The 15,345-nt window shown below is 51.4% G+C and overlaps 1 protein-coding gene across 1 annotated transcript in view; it reads left to right on the forward strand.

Moving 5' to 3' along the window:
* The window catches only part of PLXDC1 (plexin domain containing 1), a 66,588-nt gene that overhangs the window by 35,862 nt on the left and 15,381 nt on the right, over positions 1-15,345 (forward strand). The window contains exons 8-9 of the mRNA XM_086357936.1: positions 7,587-7,682; positions 12,540-12,621. Of these exons, the coding sequence (XP_086214062.1) occupies positions 7,587-7,682; positions 12,540-12,621 (178 nt within the window). The remainder of the gene's footprint in view (positions 1-7,586; positions 7,683-12,539; positions 12,622-15,345) is intronic.

Here is a 15,345-nt window from a genome sequence, read left to right on the forward strand (position 1 = left end):
TCCACCATTGAGGCTTTCTAAATCCAACCAACTCCCACTCCATCCAGAGCGGGCAATCCTTCCCTCCTCAGTTCCCCAAACACCCACAGCACTGTGTGCACACACCCAGGCTGTTTTGTAGGAAGGACTGTTCTTGGTATCCATGCCTCCCTGCCCCTTCCCACGGCCCTGTTTTGCGCACCTCAGGGGTGGGGTCTGTGCCCCCCTCGCAGGCCCTGTGCCCAGCGGCAGGAAATGTGTGTTGGATCCAGCTGTAGAATGAGGGTGAGTTAGAGGAAGTCAGATCCCCCGAGAGTGTCTGCCTCTGAGGCTCCTCTGTGGTTCTAGAATGAAAGGCTGTTTTAGAGCAAGCCAGGGAGATGTGGGGAGGTGTGGTAATGAGGGGCAAGGGAGGAAGCAGAACCCACCTGAAATAACAGGAGGGCGGCTGCGCCTGTTCTGTGAGACCTGGAGGAAATACAAGGGCTGTTGTGGGAGCGGCCAAATCAGGTGGCTCCAGCTGTGGTTCATGAGGCGCTGAGTCTACCAGCCAAGGGAAACCCACGTCTGACTCTAGACACTGCCCAGCAGTTCCTGGCCTCCAGGCTCCCTGCCCCCTGTCCCCTGTCTCCCTACTCCTTGTTGTCACTGCCAGACAGAGCTGATCTTGTCATTCTCTGGCTCCTTATGGCCCAAAACATGAATTCAGAGTTCTTAGCATGGCACTTGGGGCCTACACAGCTGGGCACAGCTTACTGTTTCATTTTTCTTTCAGTGTTATTGAGTCGTGTCCGACTGTTTGCGACCCCATGGACTGGAGCCCTCCAGGCTTCTCTGTCCATGGGGATTTTCCAGGCAAGAATATTGGAGTGGGTTACCATGCCCACTAGGGGATCTTCCCAGCCGAGGGACTGAACCCAGGTCTCCCGCATTGCAGGTGGAGTCTTTGCCGTCTGAGCCACCAGAGAAGCCATAAAGCACTGTGTAACTTTCAGGCGTTAGAGCATAAGGATCTGACTTACATACATCATGAAATGATTACAATGTTTAGTTAACATCTCCCATCTCATGAAGATGCAAAATTAAAGAAAAAAAATAGACTTTTTTCCTTGTGATGAAAACTCTTAGGATTTATTCTCTTAATAACTTTCATGGATAACATACAACAGTGTTAATTATATTTCTCACATGTATTATGGGCACAGGCCTACCCTTATGGGCTGGTCTCTGAACCCTCCTGTCACCTACCACTCTGTCCAGTCAGCACTGGTCTGCATGCCCTGTGTTCCCCAAACATGCCAAGAGGGAATCTGCATCTTTCGGATGCAGTTCCTCATGTAAAAGCTACCCCCTACCCTAGTCCTTTTACCACTTGGCAAAATCCTACTTATCCATTGGTCCAGCTTCCTCCATGCAGCAGAATTCACGTTCCTCCTCCATCCTCCGGACACTTTGTTAAGAGCTTTAATATAGAACTCTTGACACCACCCTGCCTCATTCGTCTTCTCCCCAACTAGCTGTGAGCTCCTTGGGGCTCCAGCACTTAGCCCAGTGTCTACAGCAGGGCAGGTGCTCAAAAAATGATCCCTGGAACGGGTGCTGAAGAGACTGGGTGTGGTAGAGACCGTGTGCTCTGCCCTCTGGTGACCCTAAGTGAGAACAGAGCCTGACATCTGAGTTTAGGGGTGAGTGCTCTGATAACCGTCTCTCTTTCTGTCAGAGATTTTTCAGCTTGCGGATCAGGTGTGGACTTGAAAGGAGCACTGAGGTGTGGGTGAAGTAAATCACATGTATGCATTTTTCTAGGGCAGTATCCATGGCCTTCAGTGGATTTTAAAATAGGCTACAACTCCTGCTTTTCAGAGTGATGGCTTTTATGTGGCTGAGAGATCAGATTCCTCTGGGTCTGATAATCAACCCAGCAAATAGGGAATTCATTTGAATTTGGTTGAGATGCAAATATTGGGTTGGCCAAGAAGTTCGTTTGGGTTTTTCCATAAGATATTATGGAAAATGAACTTTTTGGCCAACCCAATAACAATACATTTCAAAAAACCATGATAGAAGTTCAGGAGAGGCCTTTGGCCCACAGACAATGTCACTGTGGTAGTCACTGTGGATATTCCTGTTGTCCCAACCCACCTGTCCCATAGAATAGGCGATGTCCCTGCCCTGGCACCCAAGCTTGCCTCCTCCCTGCCTGGGGTGCTGTGAGGAGTGGCATTTACTCCCCATTATTCAACTGAACCATGTCTGGGGGACTCTCTCCTTCCCCCAGGCCCCCAACACTTTACTCCCACCCCTGTCTGAAGGTGGACGGAATTCTGCACAGTCTCATGTCTGGGGATTGAGGGAGGAAAACAGGCAGAGTTTCCCTTACCATCACTTCCTTGAAGAAACCGCTCTGCAGGCTTTGGAGCAGAGAGTCTGCAGAGTGTGCTTTGTTGCAGAGAAAAGAGTCAGATTAGTAGCGTCTGTTTGCAGAAGCAGGCAAAACATACAGAGTAGTTGATACACTCTGTATTTGACTGGCGGGGGGCCCAGAAGTCAATATAATTTCCTCTATTCATTTAAGAAACCCTGTCTTTCACGGACAGTATAAAAGCAACTTTAGGGTCTCCAATATCAAAACTGATAGATTCTGAATTAATGGAATCGATTAATGAGGATTTCCTTATTAAAAGCTCCAAATGGCAACCTGCCACTTGGCTGGCCCCAGAATAGCCTTGGATGGCCCAAGCACTGGAACCTTCTCCTGTTCCAGAACCTTCCTTTCGTTTCAAAGGCAAACTTGAGAAAAGTGGCAGCGGCCTGAGCTGTACCTTGGTGCTGGGTGGGGAAGAGGAGGCCCGGGAACTGGCAGCAGAGGAGTGAGAAGGGGCAGCCAAGTGAGGTCACGGGAGGGGGTATCGTCACCGTATCCAGCCCATTTTGTCATCTCCCTGCTCCTGATAAGGATCCTCCATGGTGCTCTTTTCTTGTGGCTCTTTATCCATCCTGGTGCCCTCCCCCAACCCCGCCCCCATGGACCTGATTTTTACTTTTATTTTCTGTTTTTCCTTCTACTCTGCTCCCTGAGCGTTTACTTTCCTTGTCTCCTCGCCTCCCTCAGTCCCTTTTCTACTTTGCATCTGTGTTGAGGGGCCTCCCCTGCTGGGCTGCAAGCTCCTTGGGGTATAAGATTCTCATTGTATTTATCTCTGGGGTCCCCTGCTAGGGCTCGAGTCACGATTACTAAATGAATAACTGAATGAGCAGAGGAAGATGTGAATGAATAAATGAAAAATGCCTCCTGATCCACCATCTTCCATTTTTTGTATGGTAGCCACCGTCTCGGAGGGAAGTTTGTGGCTGGATCTGTCCGTCTGATTTCTTCTGATCAAACCAAACCCCTCCCACTGGTGTCTGGCGTGGAAACAAAACGGGACATGCCAAGCTCTCCTTTGAGCCACGGACGTCTCTTGATTGCATGGCAGGGCTCTCCGGGTCTGGATCTTAGCATTTCTGAATGTTTGATGAGTGGAAGCAGAGAGAACACAGAACGTCTCAAACTGCCAGGAATGTGGCTCTGGGGCGGCCACCATCTCGGTTCCGGGAGGGATCTGTTGGTCACGAAGACGGACGTCATCATCTTGGGCGAGCCCCAGATGTTGGCAAGATAATCGAGATGCAAGTAACACAGACTGGGATACTAAGGGTTCTGTTTATTGAGAAATAAAAGTCTTACCAAATCAGACACTTAAACAAGTACAAGTTGGCCGCTGAAGTGAGCAAATATTTTTAGTCAGAGATGTTTCCGTCTACCCACCCTCCTCCCCCTTCTTACCACACACATCTCCCCTTCCCTGCTGGTGGGGCTGTGCTGGGTTTTGGAGGATATATCCCATTATCTCTGGCTGAACCCTCACTTAAGGCACATCCCCACTCCCCAGCTGGCTGGTTGGAGACCCATCCCTAGATTCTGGGGTAGGGTTTACTGGGAGCCCCGCCTTCCCCAGCTGCTCCTTGCTCCTGTCTATCCCTAAACTCGACTCTCTTGACAAGTTCATGCATCTCTCTTCATGCCTCAACACTGACCCCTTTGTCCTATTTCACCTTCCTTCTAACTGAGGTTTGATTCCTGGGTCGGGAAAATCCACTGGAGTAAGGGATAGGCTACCCACTCCAGTATTCTTGGGCTTCCCTTGTGGCTCAGCTGGTAGAGAATCCCCCTGCAATGTGGGAGACCTGGGTTAGATCCCTGGGTTGGAAAGATCCCCTGGAGAAGGGAAAGGCTACCCACTCCAGTATTCTGGCCTGGAGAATTCTAGGGACTGTATAGTCCGTACGGTCACAAAGAGTTGGACATGACTGAGTGACTTTCACTTTCACTTTCCTAACTGAGAGCCAGCTCTCCCCTACAGCGCTGTAGGTAGAGATACCCTGGAAGCCAATACTCCTGCTTTAAGCTCTAACTTTGGAAGGGTCTGGCTTTCTGTGGCCCGTTGCGGGTGGCCCTTTTGAGAAAGGCCATAATCTGTGGTGGGCTGGGGAGGAAAGGCGTCCTTCCTTTGTGCTGCGGGCTGAAGTTATGATAAATTGCTAGGGTTTTCCTGACTATTTATAAGCCATTCATTCGTTCACAGTCCTTTCTCAAGACCCTGTTGTGTGCCAGGCCTGGGGCGAGGGGCTGGGGGACAGAGACGTATAACTTGCAGGCTCTGCCCTTGGGGAGCTCACAGTCTCAGGGGGCGGGTGGCCAGCAGAGTAAATGTTTGTGAAGCGGGTGACATTGGGTGGGGCACAGGGGGCTGTGGAGCTCAGAGGAGGGGCCACTAACTGCATCCCTGCTTGGGGGATGTCTTCAAGGAGAACCTGTCATTTGAGTTGAGCCTTGACAGAAGAGGCAGATTAAGGAATAAATGTTTACACAGAGTTTAGACTCCAGGGCCTCAGACATCTTGGAAGACCTGGTTTCACATTTACTTTTATCCTATTCCATTTTGGTGTTGAAGGGGGTGATTTTTCAGTAGAGTTGGCCCCTGGGGGTGGTGGGTGGGATGGAGCTGCGAAAGGCTGCCTGGAAGTTTCCCATCCTCCACCTAAGGTCTCACATGGCCCAGGCTCAGTCGAAGTACAGGCCACCTTTGCAGAGAAGCTGGTGTCACACAGGGAGGGCCCTACCGCACCTGTGGGCTGTTGGGTGAATTGAAAATTGGAGCCTCTTCTGAGCAGATAATCTCTCACCTCAATCTCTTTCAGACCCACCCCTGCTTGGCAAGGGGCGTTTCTTATATCAAAAAAATCTCGTGTTTGTGTGTGTGTGTGTGCACATGTAGGCACTCACATACACACATGTGACTCTGTGTGTGTGTGTGTGTGTGTGCAGGCGCTCACATGTGCACATGTGAGTGGGTGGTACTCACATTTGGAGTGCAGACCTTTGAGGTGGGTCTGCAGATTCCTCTTTAGTTCCAGGGGAGCTTTGTGGCCACCCGCGCCAGAGCAGTTTCCTTTGTGTTGCACAGAATGTCTCAAGGACATTCTGTGGTTGCAGACGTTTTAGGGACAGAGGTGTCCCCAGGCTCTGCCACAGAGAAGAGAGCACAGTGGAAAGAAAGCATGCTTTGGGGTCATCACCTGGGGTTCAGTCCTGGCTTAAGCAGGAGGTGTTAGTTGCTCAGTCATGCCTGACTCTTTGTGACCCCATGGACTGTAGCCCACCAGGCACCTCTGTCCGTGGAATTCTCCAGACATGGTTTGCCATTCCCTTCTCCAGGGGATCTTCCTGACCCAGGGATCGAACCTAGGGTCTCCTGCATTGCAAGTAGATTCTTTGCCATTTGAGCCAAGCTATAGATTGAGGAAAAATAGATGATAGAAACATAACTGAAATGTTCTTTTGAGCAGTATATGCTGCCCTAGATTTTTCGTTCAGGTCGGGGTGCCCAGCGGTTGCACAGGACACCCTGCTTTTTATGGATGCCCCTACTGAGTTCACTCCAGTGTTCTTGCCTGGAGAATCCCAGGGACGGGGGAGCCTGGTGGGCTGCCGTCTATGGGGTCGCACAGAGTCAGACACAAGTGAAGCGACTTAGCAGCAGCAGCAGCAGCTACTGAGTTCTGCCACCTTAGGAAACTTTTCTCAAAATCACCTTCAGCTGGAAGGAAACTTATATCACCTATTCTGGGCTTCTAGTGACAAAAAACCCAGCTGAAACTAGTTCAGCTGAAAAGGGGTGCATTGGGAATACTGAAGTAGCCCAAAGAACCAAAGGAAGAGCCAACACCTGGGAAGATAGGGCCAGGGCAGGTCCGGGACTCCAGGGACTGGGGTGCCACCAGTATTCCATGCTTCTTTCCCCAATATGGCTTCATCCTCTAGCTTTCCCCATGAGATTGGAACTGTGGCCATTCATGGACACCAAGCTTGCATCTTCTCAGCATTATTACTAGAGAGCAAAGGGCTGCGTGGTTACAATTAAAAAGTCCCAGGGAAGGTCTCTGATTGGTCCGACTTCATCAGATGCCCAACCCTGGACCAATCACTGTTGGCCAGGGAGGCAGAGTCATGAAAGAAGATACAGTACAGACCACATGTAGGAAGGGGCCGGGGGCAGTTCCTTCTGTTTCCAGAAGGAAGAAAGGCTGCTGGGTAGGCCAAATACTAAGTGGCCCTTTCCCCTCATGGGAAAGCTCATTCATGAAACTCAGCTGCTTGCAGCCTGTGTTTTGGAGCTGAAGGAAACCAACCGCAAGTCATGGTTCTTCGGTGGGCATGGGGGAAATATCAGAGCATCTCAGACTGCCATTTTAGGAAAAGTCTTTCTATCTACAATTCCAGCTTTTTCCTCGCAAGGGTGTTGGGGCAGTAATGTTTTTCCACTTCACAGATAAGAAACTGAAGCCCTAAGGGTATCCAACTTGTCAGGAGCAGAACTTGACTCAGAATTCAGGTCTTTTGACTCTGAGGTCCCCTAGGAAGTTTCTGCAGGGACTGAGGCAGGATGTCAACCTGGCTCCAGCCCTTGAACCATCAAGGAGAGGAGAGGATCTCTGAGGTCAGCCTGTCCATCTGCAGACATTTGCAGAGCATTCACTGTGGGTCAGGTTCAGAACCAGATGATCGCAGTTGACTGGTCTCCACCCTCCAAATTGACCATCATGACTACATCATGCAAGGAGTGCAGTGGGAGGAGGGCCTGGGGCAAAGCGGGTAATAGGAGGGAGCTGGTCAAGGGGGGCTGCTCAGAGAAAGTGGCCCTCAGCTAGATCTGAAAGAGTGGGATAGACAAGAAGAGAAGGGGTGGAAGAGTGTGATGGGTCAAGGGAACAGCAGCTGTGAAGGCACAGAGGGTGGACTCCTGTGCTCTGGCCCCAGCGGTAGCTGGGCCTCTGCATTGTCAGCCTGCTTATGACCTAGGATTGACTACTCACAGTCAACTCCCCTCCTCCTGTCTCTCCAGAGTTTCAACAGCATCATCCCGGGATGACGGTTTTACTTCCTGCCCTTGGGGGCTGCATACTGATTCTTGGTTCCTCTCACTACAATCTCCTGCCCCCCTGTCAGGCTCCAGGCCCCAAAGCCTATGAAATGCTCCCAATGATAGGCTCTGTCTCTGTTTCAGAATCTCGGAGAAGGACCATCTTCGAATACCACCGTGTGGAGCTGGACCCCAGCAAGGTCACCAGCACATCTGCCGTGGAGTTCACCCCGTTGCCAAGTAAGTAGGGCTTGTCCCCAGTGATGGAAGAGAGGCATTCTGCCATCCTGGCAAGAGCACTGAAGTCAGACTGAGTTCCATCCCAGGCTCACCAAGGTCCCCTGTCTAGATACGGCCACCTGACTTCTCTGGGCCTCCGTTTCTCATTTGTAACATGGGCCTCACACTGCCTCCTTCCCAGGGCTATGGTATGGGTGAGAACTGCACTAGGTAGAGCTGAGGATGCAAATCAAAGTCCAGACACTCACTGGCACATCCCAGGCCCAGGGCATGGCTTGTGCTTGATACATGACAGCTGCTGGTATTAACGGGCTTCCCCCGTGGCTCAGAGGTAAAGAGTCAGCCTGCAGTGCAGGAGCTGCAGGAGACACAGGATTGATCCCTGCATCTGGAAGATCCCCTGGAGGAGGGCATGGCAACTCATTCTAGTATTCTTCCCTGGAGAATCCCATGGACAGAGGAGCCTGGTGGGCTACAGTCCATGGGGTCACAAGGCGTCGGATACGACTGAAGCGACTTAGCACGCAGGCGCTGTTATTAACATGTAATTGTAACCCAGGAAAGAGATACCTCTGATAACTTGGATTGAGCTCGTAGAAAAGATAATACAGGAACTGAATGGAACCGTAAGTTTATCATTGCATTTTCTTTAGAGGAGGCGTGATGCTGGCATCCACAGGCAGAAGGCAGTGTCGGGTTTAGCCAGCAGCCCTCCAGGATCCAGGGGGCTGGGTCCTGTAACTCTTCTGCACCTTGCTCACCTGCTGTTGAAGGCACACCATGGTGGAGGCCCCCCACCGCTGCTGCGGAGCCTGAAGGATCCAGTCAGGGCAGATGGGGAGAGTGAGGGAAGGACAGTGCTCCTGTTCATATATATATATTTATTATTTATATAAACTGCACCAGGTCTTTTATGTGGCTCATGAGCTTCAGTAGTTATGGCACATGTGTTTAGTTGCGGCATGTGAGACCTAGTCCCTGACCAGGGATTGAACCCAGGCCCCCTGCATTGGCAGCATGGAGTCTTAACCACTGGACCACAGGAGAAGTTACCACCTGCCCCGCCCCCATGCTTATATTTCTAAAGACAGTTTTAATTTCCTCTCCTGCTTCATGATACCTCCCAGCTTCCCTCTGGAGTCATGGCTTTCTCCCTGCCTTCTGGGGCGGTTCTTGCCTCTCTTTCTCCTCTTCCTTTTCCTTGGAGGTTCTGGGAGCAGGGGGTGAAGAAAGAAGAGGAGGAGGAAGGGTCTTCTCAAATGTTAGGCCATGTCCCAGCAGGTGTCCTCCCCTGATGCCTAGGGACAGGGCTGGGACCCCTGGGGTCCCAGGCTCACCCCCATCCCAGTCACCCTCCCTCTGGGCAGAGCTTCCTCTAGGACTGGTGAGAGCAAGCCTTGGGTCCCAGGAATGACTAAACTACATTTGGGAGCAGGGACATCCAAGGGCAGGGCTAACCACCCAGGCAGAAGAAGTGGAACATCTGGGAATGCAGTTTCTGGGACACGTCTGTACATTTAAGCCTCTTCCACCCCTCCAGTGAATTTTGTGAGCATTTAATAGCACACAGGACATCTGAAATGCAGATGAAAGTAAAGGTCAGTGTGTTTTTTTAATGTCTCATGAGGCTCCTAGGGATTTTTCTCAGTTTGACTGGAGTCATTTAAGGGGCCTCCAGAGTCACTGGGAATGAGCAGGTCATGGGCTCCCAAGTCCAGGAGGGAACTGCTACTGAAACTGTGATTTAAACTCCTGGAAGCTGGTTTGCCTTGTTCTCAGAAAACTCTGCACCCCACAGCCCCAGGTTTTCTCCCTTACCTTTGGGGGCCGGAGGACTTAGCCAAAATTCTTCCAGAGATGTGGCTCTTCAAGCCATCATACACCATGGCCGGTCCTTCTTCTAGAAGAGACTCCTGAAAAGGTGGGCTGGTGTGAAGGTGGAAGCTGGGGAAGGGGGTCTCCCAGGGGGACCTCAAGGCTAGGAGCTCAGGTTCTTGGCTTAGACAAACCTTGGTTCAAACCCAGATCTGCCTCTCTTAGCTTTGTGACTCTCTCCAAGCCTCAGGCTCCTCCTCTGTAAAATGGGGATGAGAGCAACTCTATATCAATTCCATAAACTTTTGTTAACTGCCTACCACATGCTGGGCACTGCTGTAGACCCTCGGGGTGCACCAGAGAAGAAAACAGCCAGAGCGCTGTCATTCTGGGGTCAGGCCAGTCCCTGCTTGTTTTCTGCCTACGGAGTTCCCTCCACCCTTCCAAAGCCTGCAAAGCCCTGGTAGACGAAAGCACACAGTGCCCCCTGCAGCCAGTCCCTCCCACAAGGCAATTAGAGGTGACCACACTGTGCCCGAAGCAGTTTTTCTCCCCCTCACCGAGGGCTAGTTCCCAGATGCTGTCTTGCTGGGGGTCCACAGAATGCAAACTGGTTCCCTAATTAATGGATTGTGGTCCAGGCCCATGAAAACCCACAGAGTGAAGAAATGCCTATTGAATAAGTGGTCATTTTCTGTGGTTAGCGGTCACTTCTTGCTGTTACCAACGTGTTCTGTTCAGCTGCTCTTCAGATGAGTCCTCAGAATGCATACAGTTATTCCGGGTCAGTGTCTATCTATCCTTATAGTAAAATGGATGGATTTTGTGGCAGCTGCTTGCCACTCCGAGGTCATTTAAGAGGGCAGCATTTGAGTGAGTGAACAACTCTTAAAATCCAGCTCCCATTCTTCCTGCTCCCCTGGCCCTCTCTGCTTTTCTGGCTGGCTGATGACAGAAGGGATCCACACACCCTCCAGCAGCCACTTCCACTAACTTCCCTGCTCTCCACCCCTGCCTTGCCCAGCGAGGCCCCAGCTGCCATTCCTCCCCATTCCCACCACCTTCCACCTCTCCACCCTGCAGAGTGCTGCCTGCTGTTGGGAGCATCCTGGAACCTACTCCTGGGCCTCTGCACAGAGGGGTCCCTCTGCCTGGACTTCTCCCCCAGGAGAGTTGCCTGCTGGCTTCCCTTCTCTGCGTCTCCTCAGAGGCCTTCCCCAGCCTCCCTGAGTAAAACACATCCCTGACTTGTTCTGCTCCACTTTTCTCCTGGCCCTTCTCACCACTGGAAGCCCCAATGTAATGTGTTAGTTGCTCAGTCGTGTCTGACTCTTGGCAACCCCATGGACTATACCCCACCAGGCTCCTCTGTCCATGGACTTCTCCAGGCAAGAATACTGGAGCGTGTTGCCATTCCCTTCACCAGGGGATCCTCCCGACCCAGGAATCAAATCTGGGTCTCCCGTATTGCAGGCAGTTCCTTTACCATCTGAGCCACCAGGGAAGCCCAGGCAGAGCCCTAGGGTGGATCTTTTTGTCTGTATATTTGTCGACCATCTCCTCCATTCGCTTGCAGGCTCTATGCAGGCAGTACTTCTGGCTTTTCCTGTTCACACTGCATCTCCAGGGACAGTACTGGGCCCTTGATAGATGCTCAATAAATTTTTGTTGAAAGAATGAACTAGTGAATGAGCACCTGAGAGGAACGATGGACCAGAGTCGATAACAAGTATCATTCACTGGCTCCCTGTGTGGCCGGCACTGTTAGAAACCCTCTCACAGCTGGCCTACCACACAGACAGCATCCTTATCCATCTATTACAAATGGGGTACTGAGGCACCAAGAGGCCAGGTGACTTTCCAGGGAAGATTTAAGCCTGTTTGAGCAGAGGTCAGCACATTCCCTGGAAATAGCTCACTTCCAAGAGGAGAGGGAGAGGAAAGGAACGGAATCCCGTACGCCTGGTTTACTCTTGAAAACTCAGAGCCCAGACTTCCCTGGGAGGAGCTGGACAGGCCAGGAGTGGGTGTCTGTTGGCAATTCTGCCACATGGAGTCATCAGGAGTTGGGAGCGCTAGCTGGTCAAACCAGAACATCTAAAATCCTTTCAAGTGATAGAAGACAGCACAACTGTATTATAAACACTAAATTTGCTAAGAGACTCGATCTTAATTGTTCCCAGCACTGGAAGAAATGATACTGATGTGGAGTGGTGGAGGCGTTAGCGAAGGCTACCATGGTCATTGGACAGCAATATAAATGGATAAAATCAATGTGCTGCACACCTGAAACTTACATGATGTTGTATGTCAAATATATCTTGATTTTAAAAAATCCTTTTCAACCCTGTAAATTATAGGCAACAGGCCAGAAGTCTAACTTCCCAGACTAGGTGTGATTCCTTGTACATCCTTATGACACCCTGTAATCTTCCTTTGTAAACCATATCACAAGGATAATTATGTAGTTATCTTTGTTTGATGATCTGCTTAGTGTCTGTCTTCCCGTGTGACTGTAAGGCCCAGGAAGGCAGGTACCAGGTCTTACTGCTGAACGGCCAGCACCAGCTCAGGGCTTGATCTGCTAGTGATAAAAGGAAGAAAGGAAGCGGGGAGGTGGGGACAGGGAGAGAGGGAGGGAGGGAGGGTAAAGAGGGAGAGTCAGAGAATCAAGGCTGGACTCAAATGTGCGTTAGTTGCTCATCGTCTCCAACTCTTTGTGACCCTGTCAACTGTAGCCCTCCAGGCTCCTTTGTCCATGGGATTCTTCAGGCAAAAATGCTGGAGTGGGTTGCCATTTCCTTCTCCAAGAGATCTTCCCAACCCAGGGATCAAACCCTAGATCTCCCATGTTCCAGGCAGATTCTTTACCATCAGAGCCACCAGGGAAGGACTCAAGTGAGGGTGGCATTATAAACTTCTAGGGTCCCTGCTGGTCAGAGCCTCCGGAGTTCTGTAAGGACCCAGCATTCAGGGAAGTCGCACCTTTTGGAGGTCTGTGGCGGGACTGGTGCTGAGTGACTGCTGCCTTCTTCTTCACAGCCTGCCTACAGCATCGGAGCTGCGACGCCTGCATGTCCTCAGACCTGACCTTCAACTGCAGCTGGTGCCATGTCCTGCAGAGGTTTGTACCAGGCTCACCCTCTGGTTCCCACAGGCAGACTGTGTGGGGGGCAGAGGGTGGCACCACCCTGCTCCCTGCCTCAGGTCTCATGTCCAACATGAAGGTAACTTTGGCCAGTGCTACTCTGATGCTTAGGACAAGAATATTACAGCAGTGAGTGTCTCTCTGAGGCTTGTGACCCATCAAGGTGACTCTAGACTTTGGAAGACCATTCAGAGATTCCAGCTACTGCAGCTCCCTCCTCACAACCGGGAGGGTTGGTTCATCCTCTGGCAGGCCTTTTCCAAGAGTGGTCCACAGTTGCGAGCATCCCAGAATCAGCTAGGGCTCGAGCTAAATGTGCAGATTCCTGGGGCCCACCCGTGGCCCCCCGCATCAGGGTCTTTCAGAAAGAAGCCAGGGAGCCTGCATTTTACCTCACTACCTCATCTGCAAGCAAGCGTGAGACCTGCCAACTCAGGGGTGAGCCTAAGACCTATCATCATTGGGCGAAAGCCCCACGATCCCAAAACCGCACCTCAAAACTGTTCTCAGGCTATAACAGGGTTCCCTGAAATCCAAGGGTGTGGACATTGCAGGCATCTGTGGAAAGCTGGGACAAGTAACAAAGCTGTGTTTGTTTGGTTTTGGAAGCAGGGAAAATTCTGGATGAGATTCAGTTTCAGGGATAAAGTTCTTAAATCCTACTCATCTTCTACTCCTTGTTCTGAAATCATTTCCTCACAGATTAGACTCAAAATTTGATCCCTCTTCTCCTGTCCAGGATAAATAAATGGTGGGGGGAGGGGGGAATTGGGGGGAGGAAAGACTTTCTTGGGGGACTAGAGCTCCCATGAGACTGGGAAGACCTATGAACTCTAAGAACCTTGGAATCTTGAAAATTGCAAATTACAGAGGCTTTGAGTTCCGTGCAGCTGTCTTGTAACTGTCAGTATTTCCTTTGCTCCTTTCCAATGTCCTGGTGCAGAAACAAAAGCCATTGCCTTTACAGGCGGCCTGCCTAGCACACAAGACACAGCTCAGGGCCAGGAGGAGAAAGGGGCCCTCATCAGGTCTCCCAGCTGTTCTTCCCACCAGCTGTGCTCTTATTCACTCTCTTGCGCCCTCAGTTTATTTTCCCTATAAAATGGGCTGGGGTTATGTGATTCAGGGAGATGTGGGTGAGGAACATGCCTGTTATTTTAACTCCTCAAATACAAAACAGAATTTTTGCAAAGTGTTCAGAGTCCTTCACATGAAATGCACAGAGCCTCAGAGAGAGTACCTGGAGGAGGCCCGAGATTGCATCTTCCTGGCACGGAGACTTGCGGTGTGATCCATCCTGTGCACTTTGAAATGTGAGAGCCCCATGTGAGTGTGAGGCGATAATCCAGATGACCTCAGATGAGCCCTGGAATGCTGCGGCTGGCTGCCACCATGTGACTCAGCATCATCCAACAACAGCTGAGCCATGAGGACTGCAAAATGGGTCAGATGAAAGCAAAACCCTAGCTTGCTACACCCGCACTTAATGCATATGCCCATGCCCAGAAAACCATGACAATTTAATGAGAGTTGGTCGGGGTGGGGGGGCAGGGCCTTGGCTGTAGACATTATCTTTGCTGGATTATGTTAAGTAGAGGACAGAAAAGCTCCATCAGGGATCCTGTCCCCAGATGTACGTGGGCCCAGGCTCACCCAAGCCAGGCCCATTCCTTCTTGACGGATCTCTGGAGCCTCAGCTGAGAGCTGACTCCAGATTTCTAAAAAGCCAGAGATGAGGGCTGCTGCAGGGCAGTTGGCTACCGTGGTCTCTCCCACCAACTGCTGCTTGAAACCACCTCACGGTTCTTGGCTCCGCCTCCACCTGCTTTGCCCTCTGCAGCTTTGCAGAGCCTCCCTTCCCTGCACGGGGGCCGGATCTGACTCAGATGATTTCACTTATCATGCAGGTATTTTCCTTTCACCCCACATTGTCCCCTAATGGCCCACCTTGGAGTCTACGGGTGACCCTGACTCCAGGATTTGGCTCAGAAAGTGAGGGTCGTAACCCTTGCCTTACAGTGTCATCGCAAAGGTCCTCTGAGATAGCGCAAGGGCAGCACGTGACTGGGGTAACACCTGGCGTTCAGGAGACGCTCAAACAATGGCCATTTCTCATGCCTTTCTCCTTTGCGTCTGGGTTGGTTGGCCCCGGGCTTGGAATGGGGTGCTTTTGGACCTATATCCAAGGCTTAGTCCTTGAAAGAACCAGTTAGTTTGGCCTAAAGGAAACTTGAGTTCCCAGCCCTCAGCGATGCCCCTAGTCTTCCACGCCTCGAAGGAGGGGGCATGGAGCACCTGAGAGAGGGGACCGTGGACGGCTCCGCTCGGTGTCCCTGCTACAGGAGGAGCAGCTCAGAGGCGTCTTTGGAAGGAAGGACTGGCAGAGCCTGGAAGCCTCGGCCTCGCCAGGTCTTGGACAGATGGGCAGGCGGTTGCTGGTGCAGAGTTCACCAGCCTCACATCCTTTCTCAGTACTGGTGGCTGGTGATATTGGCTTCCCATCCAGAGGTCCCTGCACTTGAGTAGGACTTGGTGGATTCTCCTGGCACCAAAAAGTGAAGAACGGAACTTTGAGCATGACGCCGTGGAGAATATTCTCTGGTTCATCCTCGTACCCCACCCCTTCCCTAGGGAAGCACTTGATGTCTTCCAGCCCAGCTGAGCTGTGCAGTGTCCTCTCAGGGGACTCTGGTCAGCCAA

The sequence above is a fragment of the Bos grunniens genome, chromosome 19 (genome assembly GCF_055505025.1).
Source record: "Bos grunniens cultivar Pamir isolate PY7600 chromosome 19, Bosgru_T2T1.0, whole genome shotgun sequence".
Taxonomy (NCBI): Eukaryota; Metazoa; Chordata; class Mammalia; order Artiodactyla; family Bovidae; genus Bos; species Bos grunniens.